Raw genomic sequence first — 21144 nt, 5'->3', positions numbered from 1 at the left:
ATAATTTAGTGTATTTGTTGTCTCTTGGCTGTATTGGTTGTATGAAATAATATACAGGGTGGCCCATTTTTATCTTTCCACGGTAATATCTCGAAAATGGTTGAAGATAAATGAACCAAACAAAAACTCAAATATGCTACGGGGCACTGCTTCCCCGTTGGAGATACACTTATCCTTCAGGAACATATTGCTACCAAAATTATCTTCTTTACTTAATTAGGGGCTGAGTTATTGAGGTTTAAATTGAGTCACATTAAAGGGCATCCAGAATGTGACTATTTCACACCGTTAGACGGCTCAATAGTCGTAACTCTGTAACGATGCATTTCCCGATATATGGTCATATGAACTTTGTTTTTGCTTGTCTACTCATAAGGAATCCACCACTCAAATTTTGCAGTATCTTTTTGTTACACCCTGTGTACCTCAATCAGCACCACATCTATTCTGTAATGTTACCATCCTTTTCTCCTTATATGTTTCCTCCAACTTATAACAATTTTCTCAAAAACTTACGCATAAGCTTTTACACTGACGCATTCATTTTGTTCTACTCAAGGAGGTACGTAACTGATGTTTAGACATTTTCTTTTCGTTAAACACTAGTATCATAATAGCGTTGAATTTGGATGGCATTTAGTATCTCCCACAAATCCATTCACGGTCAAGTGCAACCATATAAACCTTCCTAACCTAACCTAACCTCGAATCGTAATCACTACAAAGTGAACCAATGTCACAACCTCGTGATTTGGGGAAGAAACTAAACAATACCCTAGAAATTTACAACTTTAGGTTATCTTGATTGCATATTTTACAAACTTATTTTCTTTGTACTTACTTTGAGATCGAAGAAAATAGGCAATAAAAGAACTGGCAGATTGCATCCGTGTAATTCGTTACTAGTCGGATTATTTCGGGTAGCTTCGTTCAGTAGATCTAACAACGAGGTAAGTAGCTCAAGATGGCGGCCAGAGAGATCTTGTCGAAGGAGCCCCAACGCATCACAAGCCACAGTTGTTTCAGGAACGCCTGGATTTTCAGCTGTAGAATATCAAGAAAATTATTAGAAACGGGTTGTAAAATAATTTCATGATGCAATTACCAGAAATATTATCAGACAAGGTTATTTTGGTATCCCACGCCAAAATTTCCGATTGTCTAAGCGTGATGCTTACAAGAACAACCTCTGGGGGTTATTAATAACCTCGTAAGCCACGATTAAAATTAACCTGTGTAAAAAGTGATTTGTTAGGATTTTAAAATAAAAGGTTATTATTAACATTCGCGCTTTTTCTACCATAAGGTGTGTGAATAAACTGAGAGTTGCTTATGTTGTGAGAATTTGAAGGTATGTACCCAGTTTATTAGCTCGTAACATTCCTTTATAAGTACCATTTTATACAGAATACCATCCTAAAAGTGGTACTTACATTTGTTGTCAGGCTGGTCATTCGTTATTCTTCAAACTATATTAACTTTCGAGCTATAGACATACCACGTTGACTTGATCCCTAGTCTTCCGTTACAAGCGCTGTTATCGGCTGAAGGTATTATTACACTCGCTTTCTCTCGGTTAGCAACAGCTGAACCCTTGTTGGCTCAACGCGTGGGTGTGAGTATTCGCATTTTTGCCACGGCTCAAGACATTTTGGCAGCACAATAGTATCTGTCCGTGGGTCTTCTCGGAGTATTCCCGTTTCGCATCTTAAAAAAAATCTTATTAGCCATGTCTCGCACTAGACATGTTAAAAAAAATCCTTGAAGCTCTCGATCTGGAGGAAGTTTCAACATATTAATACTGTATATCTAGTATCCTTCATCTTTTCGTTTTCTTCCTCTGTGGCATATGTATCAAAATTTATTAACTTCAATTGCAAATAGAAGGCATTAAAGAAGAAAATGTATGTTTATCGCATCAAATGCATTGTTGACAAGTTTGAGGCGCATGGAACGATTTGCGATATTTACAAATCTCACAATCTTATCGCACTAACCGACATCTGTTGAGCTGTCAGCTGACAGTACCGACATCTGTTGAGCGAAAAACCGCACTACAACGTAATTTTAACTAAAAACATTTGACAAACCGACATCTGTTGGGCGAAAAACCATACTACAACATATTTAAATTTCACAACAATTGTCAATGCCAGTACCCTGATATAGGATGACAAAGAGTACGCTGGCGGACTCTGTATATATTGTTTTTATATTAAGGGGGCAGACTACTAAATATTTTTCAAAAGCTAACAATTTTTTTTTTTTTTTGCCAGTTTTTCGTAAGTGAAAACAGATAATGAAATGTAACTTACCTCAATTTTCTACACCCGAAAATACGAATCGGAAGAATTTTCAGTGTTGCAATCCATAGAAATTACAGTGTGACCAGAATTTGAATTACCCAAAAATCTAGGTTATGGCAGCAGCTAAAAAAATGAACTCAACGGCAATTGGTGACTTATCATACTGTCTATGTTCCTTGCTAACTACATTTTAAATAATATTTTGTATTTATTTTGTAATAAAGAGTACAAAATAAATAAGTTTTAATGAACAGTAGAATTAAAATGCAAATATTTGGTATTTATTTTGTAATAAAGAGTACAAAATAAATAAGTTTTAATGAACAGTAGGATTAAAATACAAATATTATTTAAAAAGTAGTTAACAAGGAACATAGACAGCATGATAAGTTACCAATTGCCGTTGAGTTCATTTTTCTAGTCACTACCATAACCTAGATTTTTGGGTAATTCAAATTCTGGTCACACTGTAATTTCTATGGATGGCAACACTGAAAATTCTTCCGATTCGTATTTTCGGGTGTAGTATAACATTATCTATTATTGAGGTAAGTTACATTTCATTATCTCTTTTCACTTACGAAAAACTGGCAAAAGAAAAATTGTTAGCTTTTGAAAAATATTTAGTAGTCTGCCCCCTTAATGAGCTCCACCTTAGTTGAATTGTTAGTGTGCGTAATTCTGATGTTAGGCCTTATTACTTCCAGTGATAGTACTAAAATTCTCCAGTGTTGATTCAGAATCATGAGGCAATTAGGAAGCTATCTGAATTAAGAGCTATCAAAGTCGAGTTCAGAAGGCCAAGAATAATGGTGTTTGGGCGGTGATTGGCGAATCTCACGTCATCGGGTAGATAGAGCGCCATTCTGGCCGGCCAGATATCTTTATAAGCTGTAGCGAAGTTTAATACAACTTTCCTCTATTAGTTTCTCAATACCGTGTAACTAAAGTAAACTGAAAACCATAATACTCTGGCCATCCACATGGCGCACAACAGTGCCGCTTATGGTGGTCAGGCTTAAATTAGCGCCTAGGCTAATTAGGTGGAGCCTATGGCCACATAGGCCTATTTGACTTCCTCTTTACCGTCTAGTATGTTACAAAATAAATTGATCTATTGTACTAGAAATTTCCTGTGTGGGCGTTTCTGTATTACATATTACAATACATTGTTATCTTTTAGAGTGATCCGGCTTATAAACGTGCGTTCAACAACGAGATTTTCTGCAGTCGAGACTAAATACAGAATCCATTGTGATGATAATTTGGTCATTGCAATTTACAACACAAGCAGCCGGTAGCCAGCCCAAAAATGTAGGGGGGGGAGCGGCTGAAGTTAGGGGGCCCGGATCCAATCATATTATAGTTCATCACCATATTATAATTCATTTTCATTTCCAAGCCTTCCGTGAAATTTTCGGGGGCCAGCAAAAATTTAGGGGGTGCCCGGTCCCCCTAGACCCCCATGGATACGGGCCTGAACACAAGTACTATATTTTCTTTGAGGTAAGGGGGGATGAAGTTTAACTATGGGTGTGAGAATATGTTAATTTGGCCCTGTGCGGCGATCAGTTATTGGCTGTGTGAGCCTCCCCTGATGAGATTCTGTCTACGCCACTGTTTCGCAGTGTAAGGCCACCTAGGACCCCTAGAAGTAATAAAAATGTTTAATAAGGTCCTAAATTCTAGGGGGAGGCAAAGAATATCCGATCATGTCAATAGTAAAAAGTGCCTACGCTTAGATAAATTTTTATTGAGTGCTAATTTGAGGGTGCTAAAGTCATGGAACCATGGTAAAACGTATCAGTCTATGGGTCACGCATCGTGAACGGTAGTTTAAAGACTCCAACTTTGAGGATATTTTCTTCGTGACGCCATAGAGGGATAAGTTTTAAAATATATTCTTTGGATTCAGCTTCCTAAATTAGTGTAAGAGCGTAATTGAAATTTTATTCAAGCGTGGGCACTTCACTAGTGGCATAATTGGATGATCTTTCATATTTTTCTAGGCGACACAAAAATACTGCTTGCTCTCCAAATAAAGTTCCCAAGTTGTGGCGTTACTTAAACGTTATATCTATCTTTATCTATTTATATTAAACTCACCCAGTACTAACTGCTGTACCCGCGTTGGTATTAGCGGTTGCCTCAAATGTGAGAGAAACATCTGAAGAGCGGCAGCGCATTCGATCACAGAGCCATCTAGACGTCGTAAACGAGTTATTTCACCTTTCAAGAGACTGGCAAAGATCTTCTTCCTAGTTTCTGGTCTTCCTCTCCATTGGAATAAACCTTCGGTGCGGACATCTGCAAGAGCAAATCCAAGTTATTTGTATAAAGGTAACAAAGTAAGTTCTTCGCTTTCTGTGGAGATTTGCTGGCCCTCACACTGTGAGTTGAATGCGAATGGAGATAAGGCGAAAGTCAGTTGTTGTTGTGGGTATATCCACCATACTACCTGGTTGTGGCAGTTCAGTTACACCGTGAACTTGTGTAAGGACAGAGTAAACATGGAACCTCCACAGAGCGTCATAAGGGCGTGTATGCTGTACGAGTTCAAACTGGGGTCAAACGCCGCTGCAGTGGGGCGGAATATATGCCGGGCCTTTGGTAAGCGTGTCGTGAGTACGTGGACAGTACAGTGGTGGTTTAACAAGTTTAAGGAAGTAACGAAACATTCGAAGACGCACCACATGCCGGACATGCCGCACAGGGTCCTTCTGTGAGAGGACAACGCTAAGCCCCATGTGGCTAGGATGACCCTGAATACCATTCCACGCCTTGGATGGGAAACACTATTGCATCCGCCATACTCTCCGGACATTTCACCGTTATCATATGTTTCATTCCTTGGACAATCACCTTAGAGGACGCCAGTTCAAATCCTAAGTAGAGGTGCAAAATGCACTTGATACCTTCTTCACTTTGCGGAACACCAAGTCCTACCGCGATAGAATTCATAGCCTTCCAGAACGTTGGCAGAAGGTCGTAGATGCTGATGGGGACTATTTTTGATCTTCCAGGCACGTCTCAGGTGACATCTCGATGTTCGAAGGCGGTGGGTGAAAAATCGAGAGAACTTTCTTGTACTTTCTTAAAAATGTCAACCCCTTGCGGTTCTTTAATTTTGTACATACTTGTTCGATGTTGAGTCAGGATCAACATACTTCTTGCAGTTGGCTCTCCAATGCCGTGTTGGTAGGTTTTTTTTTTTTTTTTTTTGTTACTGCATCTAGTGGGAAATTTCTAACCCTGATTTTCACCCCATGGCGTTAATATCAAGGGCCCGAGTTTGCAAATCAGAGGAATGGGGATTCTCTCTCAGTTCACGACTTGGAAATCTCATAGTATGGACGGGACATGGTGACTCAGTGGTGGAGCGCTGACCTCTAGTGCGTGGGGTCTCAGTTTGATCCCCGACCAAGTAAGTTTGTGGTAGACAACATCATATCCGTGCGTTATCTCTCAGTGCTCCAAGTTTCCTTTTACATTTTCATTTCACCAATTCATTCATCATTATTCACTTGCCTTAATCATCCGTCTCCCTTTGCATACAGGGCATAATTGTAGGACGTTAAACTAAAATATTTATATACAGTAAAGGAGTAACAATTTTCTCACACAACTGATAGTACTCGTGAATGCTAAAGTTTATACGGTAACGTGTGAAGTATCGGAATGAGTAGTCTAAATATATGACGGGTTGTGATAGTTTAAGTAATATGTTACTTGGCAGTTGACTGTTCAGTACAAGAAAAATGGGCAACTAGGGATGGGCAAAACCGGTTTTTAAAATAAAAACCGGAAACCGGTTTCTAGAAAAACCGAAACCCGAAAAACCGACATTTCGGTTTTCTCCAAAACCGGTTCGGGTTTTCACCGAAACGGTTTCGGTTTTTCGGTTTTATTAAAAAAACAGTTCGTTTTTTCTTACCGAAACCGGTTTCCGTTTTCTCCAAAACCGGTTTCGGTTTTCTTCAAAACCGGTTCGGTTTTCACCGAAATTGGTTTCGGTAAAAACTTTTGGAAAAACACATAAAACTATTTCTGTGGAAACGGATTCGGTTTCCGGAGAACAACGAAACACTATTCTGGTCAGAAATAGAACAATTTAAAAAAAAACGGAAGAAAACCTAATCCGGTGAAAAACCGAACCGGTTTTGGAGGAAACTGATAACCGGTTTCGGTGAAAACCGAACCGGTTTTGGAGAAAATCGAAAAACCGTTTTTTGTTCCCACTAAAATTAACAGTGCTTACGATTCATTTGGAGCGTTGCTGCTTCGAATAAACAAGTAAAAGTGGATATGCCTGAGCAGTGGCGAATTCAGGGGAGGGGGCGATCGGGACTATCGCCCCCCCACACCCGAAAAGAGGAAACTTTCTTATTTTATATATAAATAAAACCCATCTCAGAGTTTGGAGCTCTTAAAAGTAACTCTAAGTAGCAGTATTACAACCCACCGCCCCCCAGAAGTCGTCCTGAATCCGCCCCTATGCCTGAGCTATAAATTCACCAAAGCACTAACTCAAATTTATTCATTTTATCCATAACAAGTGCAACATGTTAATACAAAACAGGGTTGCCAACTTTTGAAAAAGGAAATACTGGACACCTTCCAGGAGTACGTGTACTCACTCCTAAAATTGTGACGTCATCGCTCGTCAAAAATGTGAATAATCTAAAAATGGTTACTTTACATGAGCGATTCGGAGTTCGAAGTTACTTTTGAAGCATTTATTAAATTTACTTATTCCAGTTTAGGTTGAGTCTGCACATGTAATTTTTGTAGTCTACCATCAATAATACGTCGTATTTAAAAAAAAAAAAGGCAAGTGAATTGGCAATATAATTATGGCGTGCATAAAATATACTTGAAAAATGTGTCTTACTAGCTTCACTTGGGCAGGTAATGTCTCATAATGCCTACATACTTTTACTGGATCTGAATGCATTATTTAATTGCAAGATATAGCTGATAATGAAGCAGTGCTAGCTTCGCTCTTAAAAATGTGCCTTTGTTGACCTTTAGCCAGCGCCGTCACTTAGATTTTTTCGGAAGGAGGGGGGGGGGTAAGCATTGATAGGCGTATTTGGGTCCCCTAGAAAAAGTTGTTTCTATAATTCTTGGGCCCGCTTTTTCCATCTTTCTCTTACTCTTTATGGGGCCCTCGGCAGGCCAGTAGCCAGCCCAAAAATGTAGGGGGCCCGGCTGAAGTTAGGGGGGGCCCGATCCAAAAATATTATAGTTCATCACCATATTATAGTTCATTTGCAAGCCTACCGTGAAAATTTTAGGGGGGGCGCAAAAATTTAGGGGGGTCCGGCCCCCTAGACCCCCCTGGATACGGGCCTGGCCCTCGGAGCTTGCGGGGTCGTTAATTACGCCACTGAGTCCGTTCCATACATGACAAATTAATTAAGGGGACAATATTGACAAATCTCAAAGCCATTCGAATAAATATTATTTCTAGGGCTCCTAATATATATCGAAATGGGCCCACGATTTATTTTTGTTTTATTTACCTTTTATGTGCTGTTTTGTTTATGTAAGTGAACCTATTTGATGCTTCATTTATATAATTTCATGTTCGTATCGTATATGGAGGAAGAAAATTCTGTCTTAAAAACGTCCCCCCCCCTCAAACGGCGGGGAGCTTTCCTGGGAGAGCTGTTGCCCAGTGCCCCCACCAGTTACGGCTCTGCCTTCAGCGGTTTTAATAAATTCAGTAAATTTTCCTGCCTTCAATTCTTCAGCAAATTCCGCGCACAACAGGTCGATATGAAAGTGAAATTATAAGCTCTGCTTTAACCATGTTCATCTACAAACGATTCCTTTCGTGACTCCAAAGATTCTTTGTAACACTGAATACGCGTTCGACATAGCAGTCACTTGGAGGTGACTAGTCAGAGGAACACTTTCCGGACATTTAACGTCCGGCTTTGTTGTCGTACCAAACACCGACAAGGAGGTCAAAAACTGAACTGTTCGTAAAATACTGGACGGTTGACAACCCTAATACAAAACAGAAGATGGCGTACATCAATGTATGCTATCATGCTGTTTGCTTTAAGGAAAATAGATATTTTGAAATTGGAACTATGAAAGAAAAAAAAAAATAATACCTCACTTGTGTATTAATACCGTGATATTCATGAAACGAAATTAAATCTTTCAGTTTAACGTCCCATGCTTATGCGCTTTAGGCTAATGGAGACGATGATTAAATCAACTGAATGATGATGGAAGGATTGGTGGGATGAGAATGTGGCAGAAAACGAGAGTACCCAGAGAAAACCCATGGACACAATGTTGCCCACCAAGGGCGCCCATGTTGTGCTTTCCAAGGAGGGGCAAGTATAAGCGACATTTCAAAAATAGTTTCAAATTTTGCTGTAACTAATGTAAAAATTCTATTGGATTTTCGATATTCTGAAGTACAATTTCCTGTAAGGGGGGGCGAGCGCCCCACCTTGGCCCCCTGATGGGCGCTCTTGTTGTCCACTACAAACTTACTTGGTCGGAATTGAACCAGGGACCCCACGCACCAGAGGTAAGTGGTCCACCACTGAGTCACCGTGAACCCCCCCCCGTAATATTCATAACAACATTTATTTTAAAATTTGTTTTCTTTCCGTCAACATTTAGAAGTTACTGTCCCATTTTTTTATAATTCTTTCTGCTTTGTGTTCGAGACATTTATATTTCGACTGTCCCTCTCGTCTCCGGACATTTCCCGAACACTAGCCATATGTGCCGAAGGTTTTCGTTTCAAATTTTTTATATTGCTCTGAATGGTTTCTTCTGCTGAAACGACGAATGGTGGATCGTGTATCTGCCCATTGCCGCCTGCATAGGAAAGAGTATGAAGAATTGAATATTTTGGGTCAAAACCCCCTCAAGTCTAAAAAAGTGAAAGTATAAAGGAGATAGTTTCACATGAGACCCGTCTGGGACCCTGGGGCCAAAAAATATTTCAAAACGTGTGCCCACAAACATAATCGGATCCGTGGTCACCGATTTGTCCATCCACCAAACGGTTTCCGAAAAAATATCAGAGGTCACACGTTGTAGATGCCTGCATTAATCTCGGCAAATTTGTCATTGCTCCCTGTAACCCTTTTCTCGCAGAAACGATAAAACACGTATTTCCTACTTTGAAGTAATCTTTGCATCGGCAGTTTCATTTCTTTAATGAGACCCTTTCAATCAAGGGTTTCCTTTCTTGAAAAGTGGCTCTTTGGCCCCTTTAACCTATCTTCCGAGAAAAAAAAAAAAAAAAAAAAGTGTCGTGTCTGTCTAGATATGTGTGCTAAGTTTGAAGAAAGTCAGATGATGACAAATCCTTGTGAATCTATCCTTTACACTTTCACTTTTTGAACTTGACGGCACCAAAGTCTTTAATTAACCTAGTTGAAGGAGCTACACTTCGGATGTTTTTATTGCGTGCTTGATGTTTATGTCCATCTACCTAATATCTATACAAAATAAATGGAACAGTACTAAAATTACAATTATCATGAACAGCAACATAATTTTAGGTTGCATTATGAATATTTGGGTAGCTTCAAGCTTATTACGCACTACGACCCTGATTTCTTAACTTTGGCTTGTAAACGTAACCTGAGTACGGCATGATGTAAACTCGGACAATAATACGAATATATAACTTCTATTTTATGAAAGGTAGAATGGTATGTTGTAACCACAGGAATTGAAAATACTTTATTTGTACTTACTATTTCCTTCCTTCAGGAAGTTGATAATCTCTAACACCGCTTTCAACGACCTTTTAGATATAATCTCCCTTTCTTTCTCGTCTCTGAAATGAAAAGAAGAAAAATTAGGTAAGCAATTTTTTTCAATACTTGAGCAGTACCATCTACAGAAATTTATACAAAGTAAGTACGTAATTTTGCAAAGCGCGGATATATTTCCTAAACTGTGCGCTGCAGCGCTCTGTTGCGCATTGACTGGTACAGGGATGCCAAGAAATCTGGAACCTTTCACTCAAATGATTCTTAGTTTTAGAAAAGTCGTAAATGTGATTATAATTATTTAGATTTTGAGCTTAACGTCAACAATTGTGAAAAAATACATAAACAATTGTTTCGCCTGTTCAAGATTCGCTTAATGACTTCTAGCTATGAAAATATCAATCAATATGATGGCACATAGTTACCGTTGTTTTATTAAATACTTAAGTTGAATTTTTTGAACACTTAATTTAGCTCGCATATATTGGTAGTCCTCCTTACGGGCATGTTTGAGGGAGGGACATGAGACCGCGCAATACAAGATGACCTACGTCAACGCTGGATATTCCATAGAAGAAGTAAATATCGCATTGGCCGGCGTATGAAACTGTATAAGTAATTATATATTTTCAGGGAGAAAACAAAGTTACGAGGTAGTATCAAAAAGTTTCGAGACTAATTCTGTAGCATGCTAACAGATAACAGCACAATGCTGCATTCATAGGCACAGGGAGCCAGCGTTGCCAGATCTAGCATAATGATGCTAGATCTAGCATAATTTGCATGTCTTTAGCATCTAGCATCTTGCTTTTAGCATCCTGCCCAAATCTAGCATAATTTCAGCAAGTTTATCAAAAAGTCGCAGAACCTGGAGATGAGAAAGAAGTTAGTAATTGTAAGAAAAAGAACGGCAGAAATGTAGGCCTATCCTGTCCCATTGATTCATACAATCGCTAAACCATACAGGCAGCCTTATTGTTCGAAGCAAGTTCGAAACGGCGGGAGGTCATCCCTTTACCGATACCTTTAGAGAAAGGACGTGGGAATAAAAACAATTTAGTGTTTCTGAAAATGAATTTTATTGCAGACGGTAGCTTGTTGGTGAAACATATAGCACACAAATGCAGGTGACTCAAAGGCCTTTTGGCATGTTTTTGACCCAGTCCACCCCAGAGATGCATTTTTTTGGTAGCTCCACCCAGGATTTTCTAATCCTTTGACTGCGATGTCATTTTCTTTCAAAATATGTAAACAAACACTTTGCATTCATTTATACGACATATTTTTCTTTATTTATTCTTCTTAGAAGCCAAAAGCTGTGAGTCTGGCAATAACTGCACTAGTTTAGTTGAGTTACAAAGCTTTGGTGCGTGAAGCATTGAGTTCTATCCTCGTATTTTTGCACTCTGTGTATTTTAAGATACATCATCGCATCTCAACTTTGGTTTCCTTTTAAAAACTTCTGAATTAGTAATTATGAGGATCTAGCATAATATGACCGAATCTAGCATAATTTCGATCAGGTTTTGGAATAATTCCGAGCTGTGAGTCTGGCAACGCTGCAGGGAGCCCGGATCTTCCTAAGTCAGAGTTCAAAGAGACATCGTCCTCGAGAGCTGTGCGGCTGGTGCTACTCTTACCATGTGCGTTACCAGGCCTGTATCCACGGGGGGGGGGGCTAGGGGCGGCCCCCCAAACTTTGGTTGGCCCCCTAAAAGTTTCACGGTAGCTTGCAAATAAACTATAATAAGTGATGAAGTATAATATGATTGGGTCGGGCCCCCCTAACTTCTACCGCCCCCCCTAAATTTTTGGGCTCGCTACGGGCATGTGCGATACCACACCTACCATTTTATCATGGGCAGTAAGTTAGAACAAGCAGCGAACATGAAATTAAAAAGATACACTGGCATTTAGTGAGTCACTGAACTGTTCACAAATGGAACGATGTTGTACACCATTAGGAACGAAGAAAGATACCAAATAGCACAGAATCCAGAAAAAAAAATTATCGAAATTGAGATACACAAATCTTTGAATAGCATATAAGATGCACTGTTTTTTTAACTTTCAGAGTAGGGAAATTAGTATCGGTACAGGGTTAGCATAAATGATTTATTCGTTTTGAAAAGGCTATATTTTCAAAAGTACATGAAAGATACATGAAAATAACCTCAAACTCTCCAAGTTTATGCACCGTCTACAAATGTCCAGTATGTGCTCCTTTGGTGACACAACACACGTCCAGACGATACTCGACGTCTTTTTTCTTGGTTTCCCTTCATTTTCGACAGGTGCTAACCTCGTAGCCACACTCGATCGAATGGACTCGTGCTGCCATCTGGAATACACAATACAAACTTGGTGTGTTTGTGGTTCTTTTCATACATCTTTGATGCATGTACGTGTAATATTTTTGAAAATATAGCCTTTTCAAAACGGATAAATCATTTATGCTAACCCTGTATTATACGCTTGAAAGAAAACGTTAAAAAAAAAAAAAAAACGAAGAACAAAAAATAATAATAACAACAACGTGCAATGTACTGGAGAGAAGTCGCTAAAATTAATTCTCTTTAACGAGGACGATTACGAAACATCACCTACTGATTGAAATCCGGATTATTTTTCCAATAAAGTAAATTCCAATAAACTTTCTTGCTATTGTTGATTACTCCATATCGGACTCCCGAAGAAAACTCATCTAAACAACTTATTGACCGTGCCAATAGCGACTACTCTCAATCATGACTCCGTTTTCTTTCATTTAGAAATAGAAAAGAAGGAGAAGAAAGTAAAAGGGTAAAAGTAGGAGGTAGGGAAAGAAGAAAGAAAAGAAATAGGGTATTTTAATAAGAAAAACAGATTACTGGATAATTCCGGAAATATAGTAAAAGGTCGAGAAAGTCCTTGAAAGATGAATCATTCTAAATGTTATTAAAGATTACTCAATTTTGGAATGCTTCGGGATAGACACATGTTCCCTCATACCACCCAGACCTAGCTCCAGGCACCACGACCGTGGGATTGCCCAGACCTAGACCTGGAAACGAGAAAGGTGAAATCATTCTTTGTACTGTTATTCCGACCGGTGATTGATAACCATCCAGCATCTGAACTCTGTTCTCTAGGATCGACCACACATATGAATTAGCCAAGAGGAAAAAAAAAATCAGACTTATAAACTCAATATGAATTTATGTATCGCATCAATAAGAATTTCAACTTCCTGGAAGAAAGATGTCGTATTTAGGCTCATCCTGCTACTTTTGTTTCACTCCTAGAGCCGATTTAAACCATTAGTAGCGGTCCTTCATGACCTAGGTTATTTACCTTAACACATATACGTTAAAACATGACACATATATTACAGATGTTAATATGACAAATGATATCACTAAAGTTACCTAAATTAAATCTATCATGCATTCACACGCTCACTCACTCAGGACAGTGTATATATGTTTAAAGGAAAATCAACTAACTACAAAGATACAAACAGTTTATTACATTCATAGTGAAAAGGAAAAAAAAAAACAAAACAAGTAATTATGAAGAAAATATTAAAAGCACAAGTTCTTGGTTATATATTAATAGAGTACATAGTGTTATATTTTAGTAAATTTTTGTATATTCAATCATATTGACAAATGGAAAGAAAAAAAAATATAATTACATGTATCATATCTTAGGCATGCTAAAGCAAAATTATGATTTGCGACATACGCAAAAAAAAAAACTTATTACACTTTAAAAAAATTGACAAAGAGGAGAGAAAAAAAAGAGAACTTTTTGGTGTATCAGAAATTATATGAGTCTCTACCTCACATCGGGTAATAAAATATTAATGATTTTGAGCGTTCAAATCACAGATCACGCACTACTCATAGTGTCCAAACCATTTCGCTCCATTTGACTTAGTTTGTGGTCATTTATATATCTATATATATATCTAACTATCGGTTTACAAAAACCATTTATCGTCTATATTTGGGTTTGTAACTCGTAACAGTTTATGTCTGCAATCGCACATTACGACGCTTTACCCATCTAGGGATCTTAAGAAAAACAACTTTCACTAGAGGATGTTTCTCCTCTGAGACGATCCATTTCCAAACTTATTATTTGAATAGTTTCAAATTATTTATTTAATAATGGGACACGTCATGAGACCTTTCTCTAGGATCACTTTCGTATATATTTATACATGGTTCGGAGTTAAAATGATCTTCCACAGGTGTACTGAGTAAGAAGATTTAAATTGAGGATAAAAAAAAACTGGTCAAGTCACAGGATACATATACAGGTGAGAAGGATTCCAGGTGCACTTTCCACAATGGCTTTAGGTTGGTAGTTCAGGGTTAATATTCGTTGTGATATGAGTTACGTTTGGACCTGCCGTTACTTTCCAATACATGCCATTACATAATTACATAAGGTACCATTTACATTTATTCAAAAGAAAAGGAAAATTACTTAAGTGCACGGCGGTATTCTTAACAAAATCTACATTCTTACATTCGTCGGAGAACTTACTGGTAACTATAGCAACCAATACACGTTTAGGGGGACAGACACGAGCGCTCTTACATATATTCATAATACATTTAATATCATACTTTTACTTTAAAATCATATTCACATACTAATTACATATACATTTTGACGTATTCATTTCTTTATATATATATATTTATTATAAATGCGCACACATTTAAATTAATCACCCCAACAATAATTTTTTTAAAAGGTTGCAAACATTGTCCAAGAAAACAAATGACTTCCGACATTACATATGAAAAAGAAAATCGATTTTTTTACCTGATACCGCGCATCTATAAATTTTCACTTTTATATAATCAGTTCGTGCTTAAATCGTGAGAAAAAAAAAAACTTTGTGAGGCAGGCACGTAACATAGAACATTCCTAAAGATATAACTAGATAACCTAAAATACAATTTCTGGGCCCAGATCAACTACGAGGTAATCGAAAATCAAAACGGAAGGAAAGTGACCAATAGGTTAAAAAAAACTTAAAAGGATGACGGTGACAGAAAGTAATTGAAGTGTCGTCAGATATGAAGTCTTTGTTCATTTCGGCGATAGGTCAAAATGTGATGGAGGACCCAATCATTATCTACTCTATCCATGAATCGTGTCTTGCAACGTCTCAGCTGGTAATTTCAGATCAGAGTTGTATGTTAAATAAATCGTGAGCAACAAGTTCAAAATCTGGGGGGGGGGAGGTTGAAAAATTTAAAAAAAATCTCGAAGTAAGAAGGAAGAACGAGACAAGAGAGAGAAAGCGGCGCCAACGAAAGGAGAAAGATTAAAGTACTACTCACTACTCAGAAGAGTGATCGAATTTAAATATATAACAACTCATAGCCAAAAATATTCACATATGCCGAAAGAGGGTGGTTTACTTAAATACGTAAACTAAGAGGGAGTCCCTGCTGCCAAGGATGCAAGTTCTGTGTCCATCAGATCCCAATCCCACAAGAGTTTGTTTGTAAGATTGAAATCCGATCCCCGTATCCGGCCCAGACCAGCAGGTTAAAAGGAGAGGGGGAAGGGACCGGGTAACTTCGTCCCTAATTTTGAAATCTCTAAGTAAGACAAAAAAATATTCGACCCGTCAGAAGAACTAAGAAGGTTCTAGGACAGTAATGAAACTAGAGTAAAAGTTAAGATATCCCTAATTAGTGATTTGCCAAAATAAAAAAAAAAATTAAATAAACTGAATTTCGGATCGGTGATTTCTATGGCCAAACCTCACCGATAGCTACCCTGCGCAGACACGCCACAGTCTGGGATGTCGTTAATTTCCCTCGTCTAATTAAACTAAGAAAAGAAATGAAAATACTTAAAGGGACTAGGGGTCGACATCCGGGTACGTGAATAATAAATTTCAATAATTAATTGTTTTGCTTCTGTACCCCTGTCCGAACCGTCGCCTCCATGAACATTGTAAGCTAGCCTGAGTAGGTAACGTGAAGAAAAAAAAATTCTCACGGAGCAGGATATTCTATTTTAAAACTGACCAGAAAATATAATTCACTACAGCCCTGTTGTATAACTACTATTGTCTTTTCATAATTTATTATTCAATATGTCTAGTCAGCGGTTATATGATGCTACCCATTCTATCAGATGGTATTACTATGGTTGATTATTATTATAACACATAAAACTACAAAGTATTACCATAGTCCGACTATATATCGCCCTCCGGTCCGCGTGATATCATGGTGCAGGGGTCAGAACCTGAGATGTTTGTAGTTACACGTATCTATTCAATATCTATATGTCAACACACGGCGAAGTATTCACTGGGCTACTATATATTTAACTATATGGGTGTCCTATATTCTATATTCATTTACTACAATATTCATATACTTATTAATATTCATATAATATTCATATCATTATCTTTTCATTTACTACGTCGCTATATTTCACAAACACCCTGTTTCCTCTATCTACGCCCAGCCTATATACGCATTTCATCCTAACACTTTAAAATCTATAATCACTACAAACATTTCCCATTCCGATCACCGCACGACAACCTCACTCGAACCCAAGACTTTTTCATCCCACACACAATACTATGTAATACTCGGTAGCTTTATTAAGAAGAAAGAAAAAAAAATCCTACGTATGTTCACTGAAAATAGAATTATCTGCGATAATGTTTAATGTTTATGAAATTCTGCAGCAACAATAAACTTCTGCAGCCACGAAGAAAAATGAACATTTAATATAATTTCAAAGCGAAGAACTAGCATCATATCGCCCGACTTCTGTTAAAAATTACGTATTGTTTATTTACTTAAATATCTCGATTTCTAGACTATACAGAATGTTGAAACTTTCAGAATATATTAATTTTGGGTCACTTGACCTAACTGTACATTCATATGGGCTGTGAATTATACCTTCTAGGTTTTATTTCGAAAAGAAAGGTCAATTCCATGAAAACTAAATCACTAAGTGCCTCGACAGAAGAATGGCGGTTAGTACTGACTTTTGACACTAGGGCTAGCGACGATATAATTAACCCTTGAACAACTGAATGTGACCTTGTACACGGAATTGTTATACTATATTACGTTCACTTTTGAATTTCTGATATTACTATAGATTGATATGTTGCGTTTAGCGATTGATTGAATACGAAAATGTGAATAGTAAATGATACACTGTCCATACTCCATAATTTCACACACTCTTACATCACTTAACTACAATTGCTAATGATACTACATTACAAACACATACATGCCACATCCATACTACACACTACATTAATACATGTTATACTAATAAATATACACAGAAAACATTCAGATTTCACCATTTTAAATCGGCTCGAAAGGAAAAGGAAAGAAAGGAACAGGGCCAACTGGCCCTGTATTTACTAAATCACATTCTTGAGTGTTAATCAATGCCCCGAGGGGACATATCAAAGTGTTGACTAACAATAGGACCCCTGCCCTGAAGGGGCAGGTATCCGGAACAAACTACATGTTCAACTCATCCCGCTGGAAGCCGTACTCCCAATTTGGGAGTCAGATAGGAGCCCCCTGCTTAATTTACACGTACATTATTCTACCTATCTTAACAACGCCAAAATTGAATACCGCCATATATGTTAAGAAAAAAGAATCACTCGCTACCTACATAAACAAATCTATATATGGACAGGTCTTATAACCCTTAATTAGCAGGAAAATTGGAGGTGAAAATATCAGGGGAAACACTAATCTTCAGAACCGGTTTTAGGAAAGAAAACGGAAATCACACTACTTCGGAATCCTGTCCATAGCGATCGGTATATGAAATCATGGCGTCCCTAAATTGCACTTCCTATTTCTTCTTTTTAGTCCGGTTTTTACTATGAAAAGCTAGCAAATTTATGGCTCCTTAACTTCCTGGATGGTGGTTATTCAACTATTATCTTATTTTACCTTTTACTGCAGCTTTTCCAGCTAATTTTTGACTTTTATATGCTGGCAGATCCTACTCCGGCGTCTTCAGCGGAATTCTTGCAAGGAATGGAATAATTGCGCCCTAATATCATAGCGTGGGTTTATCAGCCAATCAAAACAAAGCATTTTGGCGGTGGGGCTTTGAAACGAATAAAATTTGGTAAAATCTGGATTAAACTAGATTTTAGAAGGACCTAGGTATCTAAAAGAGAGGTGAAGGGTGGTCCTGAAAATTCTGTCGAATTTTAGATTGGTTATTTGATCTGGAAAGTTCCGTCCAATAGTGGATCTATATTTTCGGATAGCACTGACACCGTAAGAATTGTAATAATCCATTTACACATCCATATACAAGACTTATAACTAATTTAAAATATAAATAAAGATATTGATTCCCAAAACTATCATTCCCAATGAATTTTTTACAGTTTTTCCATGTTAATTTGAAATAGAATAATGAACAATATTACGAATTATATGAACAGCCAGAAATTTTTTGTTAAACGTCAAGTACAGTCGGTGCAAAAAATTTCGGGCACCCTTCTATTAAAAACATAATATCATTAGGCTGTAATGGCATATTACAGTTCCCCGGCGTCGTTAAAAAAAATTTTGTTTGAATAACAAAATTTTGTTGAATAGAATTAACATGTATTAATACTAATAAACTAACTACTCACTCATACTCTCATGCACTCAAATGAGACAGTGTAACATTCACTTTGGGTATTGAGATAGAAGTTCCCGTTTCTTGTCCTCAGTACAGTTGAAAAGCTTAAGATGCTGGAAATTGTGAGTTCCGATACTTTCACCTTTTAGATTGTGTAATACAGCGCAATTTTTCAATAATTTAACTGCTAAAAACGGGCCGGTATAGACTTTTATCCATTTTGCTGACTCATGCTTTAGAAGTGAGGATAAATTATGCAGTTTCAACATCACTAATTGCCCTTCTTGCAGATTTATAGCGTTTGACGACTGTTTAGTATGACTTTTTAATTTTACCTCTACTTCAGCGTATCGGAAACGGTTATCTACGGAATCTAACTCTTTGGGCCATGGGAACACTTTCCTATAGCTATCAACGGCAGAATAACTAAGAAAGCGTTCCGCAGGCGTACAGCCAATACTGGAACAATATGAATTATTTAGGAGATCCTGAATTTTGACTAAGTACTTGTGCCAAGTAGTTTGATCCTCATGACACCATAATCTAACTAATCTATTGAGTTCTTTATGGCTACGTTCTGTAACGCCGTTAGCCTGCGGGGAATAACTGGAAGTTTTCTTATGTTTAATTTTATATTTGTTACAAAAGTCCTGCCATAACTTAGATTGGAACTGTGGTCCTTTATCGGATAAGAATTCCTGTGGGTAAGGCAATAGATGAAAGTATCGTCTCTCTAATACTGTGATTATTTCCTTAGTATGAGCCTTTTTCAGTGGAAGGAAAGTAACGAAACGAGAATAAATATCTGTTAGAGATAAAATATAATAATATCCCTGACTGGGTGGCAATTTTCCAATAAGGTCCACCCCCAGAGTCTCATGGGGTACGGTGGCTTGAATATGATATTCCTGCTTAGCTATAGCACGGTTTGTAAACTTTGTTTCGGCACATTCTATGCAATTTCGTATGAAGTTTTTAATCGTGGTTTTTTGATTCTTCCAATAAAATATAGCTCGACAAAAACGATAACACTTTTGAACTCCAAAGTGACCGGTAGAATGGACAACACTGATAATTTGGGATATACAACTCTGCGGTATCACTAAGAGCCATTTCTGAACACGCAAAGGTTTAATATAAATTAACCCACAGTACATTGTTACTCTGTCCAGATTACGGTTGTTTTCATATTGCTTTAACAGGTTCTTACATAATTCATCCGTTATTTGATTTTCTCGAATAAAGTCTAGATTAATATCAGCATCCTGCGTTTTGGTTAAAAAATGAACATAATGTGTTTCGGGCTCAAGCAATACCTCCGGTGGGTATCTACTAATTGTGTCGGCTACAAAATTTTCTCTGCCTGGACAGTGTTGAAAAATTAAATCAAATTTCTGCAGTTTCAATAGAATGCGGGTGGTTCGTGGCTCAAGGTTCTTTTGGGTGAATGCATGTGTGACTGCCGCGTTATCTGTATGGACATAAGTAGTACGACCCATGATATACTGCTCAAAATGTTCACAGAGGAACAGGACTGACAGGAGTTCCAGCTGAGATATTGAAAGAGACAACTCATAGGGTTTCACCCGTCGACTGGCATATCCAATGACGTTAGGATTATCTTTATCTGAAGGATATTGTGCAAGTAGGCCAGCCAAATTTTCCATGCACGCATCACTATGGATGTGAAAAGGCAAAGAGAAATCCGGCTGACTTAATGCAGGTGGATTACTAAGAAGAGTTCTCAGTTTATTGAAAGTTTCCAAGGCTTCGTTATTCAGTACGAATTTCTGATCCTTTTTCAGGAGTTGATACAGATTAGCAGTGAGACCAGAAAAGTTTGGGATGAATTTTCGCCTCCATCCTATAAGCCCTAAAAACTTCTGTAATGCTTTCTTGGATTTCGGTACTGGAAAACAACGAATTGGCTCATTGAGTCGAGGATCAACCCTTATTGTTCTGCCACTAATTATATGTCCTAAAAATTTGATTTCCCGTGCAAAGAACTTACATTTTTTGAAATTTAATGAAAAATTTGCTTGTTTAAAGATTTCGAAAGTTCTCTTTAAATGAGCCAAATGCTCTTCTTCAATAGTTGATTTTACTAGTACATCGTCTAAGTACAAAATAACAAAAGAACGGGTCGAGTCATTAAAAAATTTTGTCATTACCGATTGAAATACAGCAGGACTACTTTTCAACCCCTGTGGCAGAACAGTAAGGCAATATTGTCTTCCCTTGTACACAAAACTGGTGCATTGGTAAGAGTCTGGGTGTAAACTGATCCCATAATATGCACTTGACGCGTCAAACGACGAAAACCACATTGCCTGCGAAACACGGTGTAGTAACTCATTGATAGGTTCTACCTGCACCTGTGGAGATATAATTTTTGAGTTGGTAGCCCTCAGATC

At 37.7% G+C, this 21144-nt stretch overlaps 1 protein-coding gene across 1 annotated transcript in view; it reads right to left on the bottom strand.

The window, feature by feature from the left end:
* The window catches only part of LOC145693930 (uncharacterized), a 47302-nt gene that overhangs the window by 14138 nt on the left and 12020 nt on the right, over window positions 1–21144 (bottom strand). Inside the window, exons 2-4 of the mRNA XM_081770088.1 lie at window positions 10046–10128; window positions 4413–4613; window positions 842–1044 (exon numbers count right to left, since the gene is read on the bottom strand). Coding sequence (XP_081626214.1) covers window positions 842–1044; window positions 4413–4613; window positions 10046–10128 — 487 coding nt within the window. The remainder of the gene's footprint in view (window positions 1–841; window positions 1045–4412; window positions 4614–10045; window positions 10129–21144) is intronic.

The sequence above is a fragment of the Thermobia domestica genome, chromosome 9 (genome assembly GCF_964235325.1).
Source record: "Thermobia domestica chromosome 9, izTheDome1.hap1.1, whole genome shotgun sequence".
Lineage (NCBI taxonomy): Eukaryota > Metazoa > Arthropoda > Insecta > Zygentoma > Lepismatidae > Thermobia > Thermobia domestica.
Note: the sequence above shows the minus strand (reverse complement) of the source record. Positions and strands in the feature narration are given on the sequence as shown.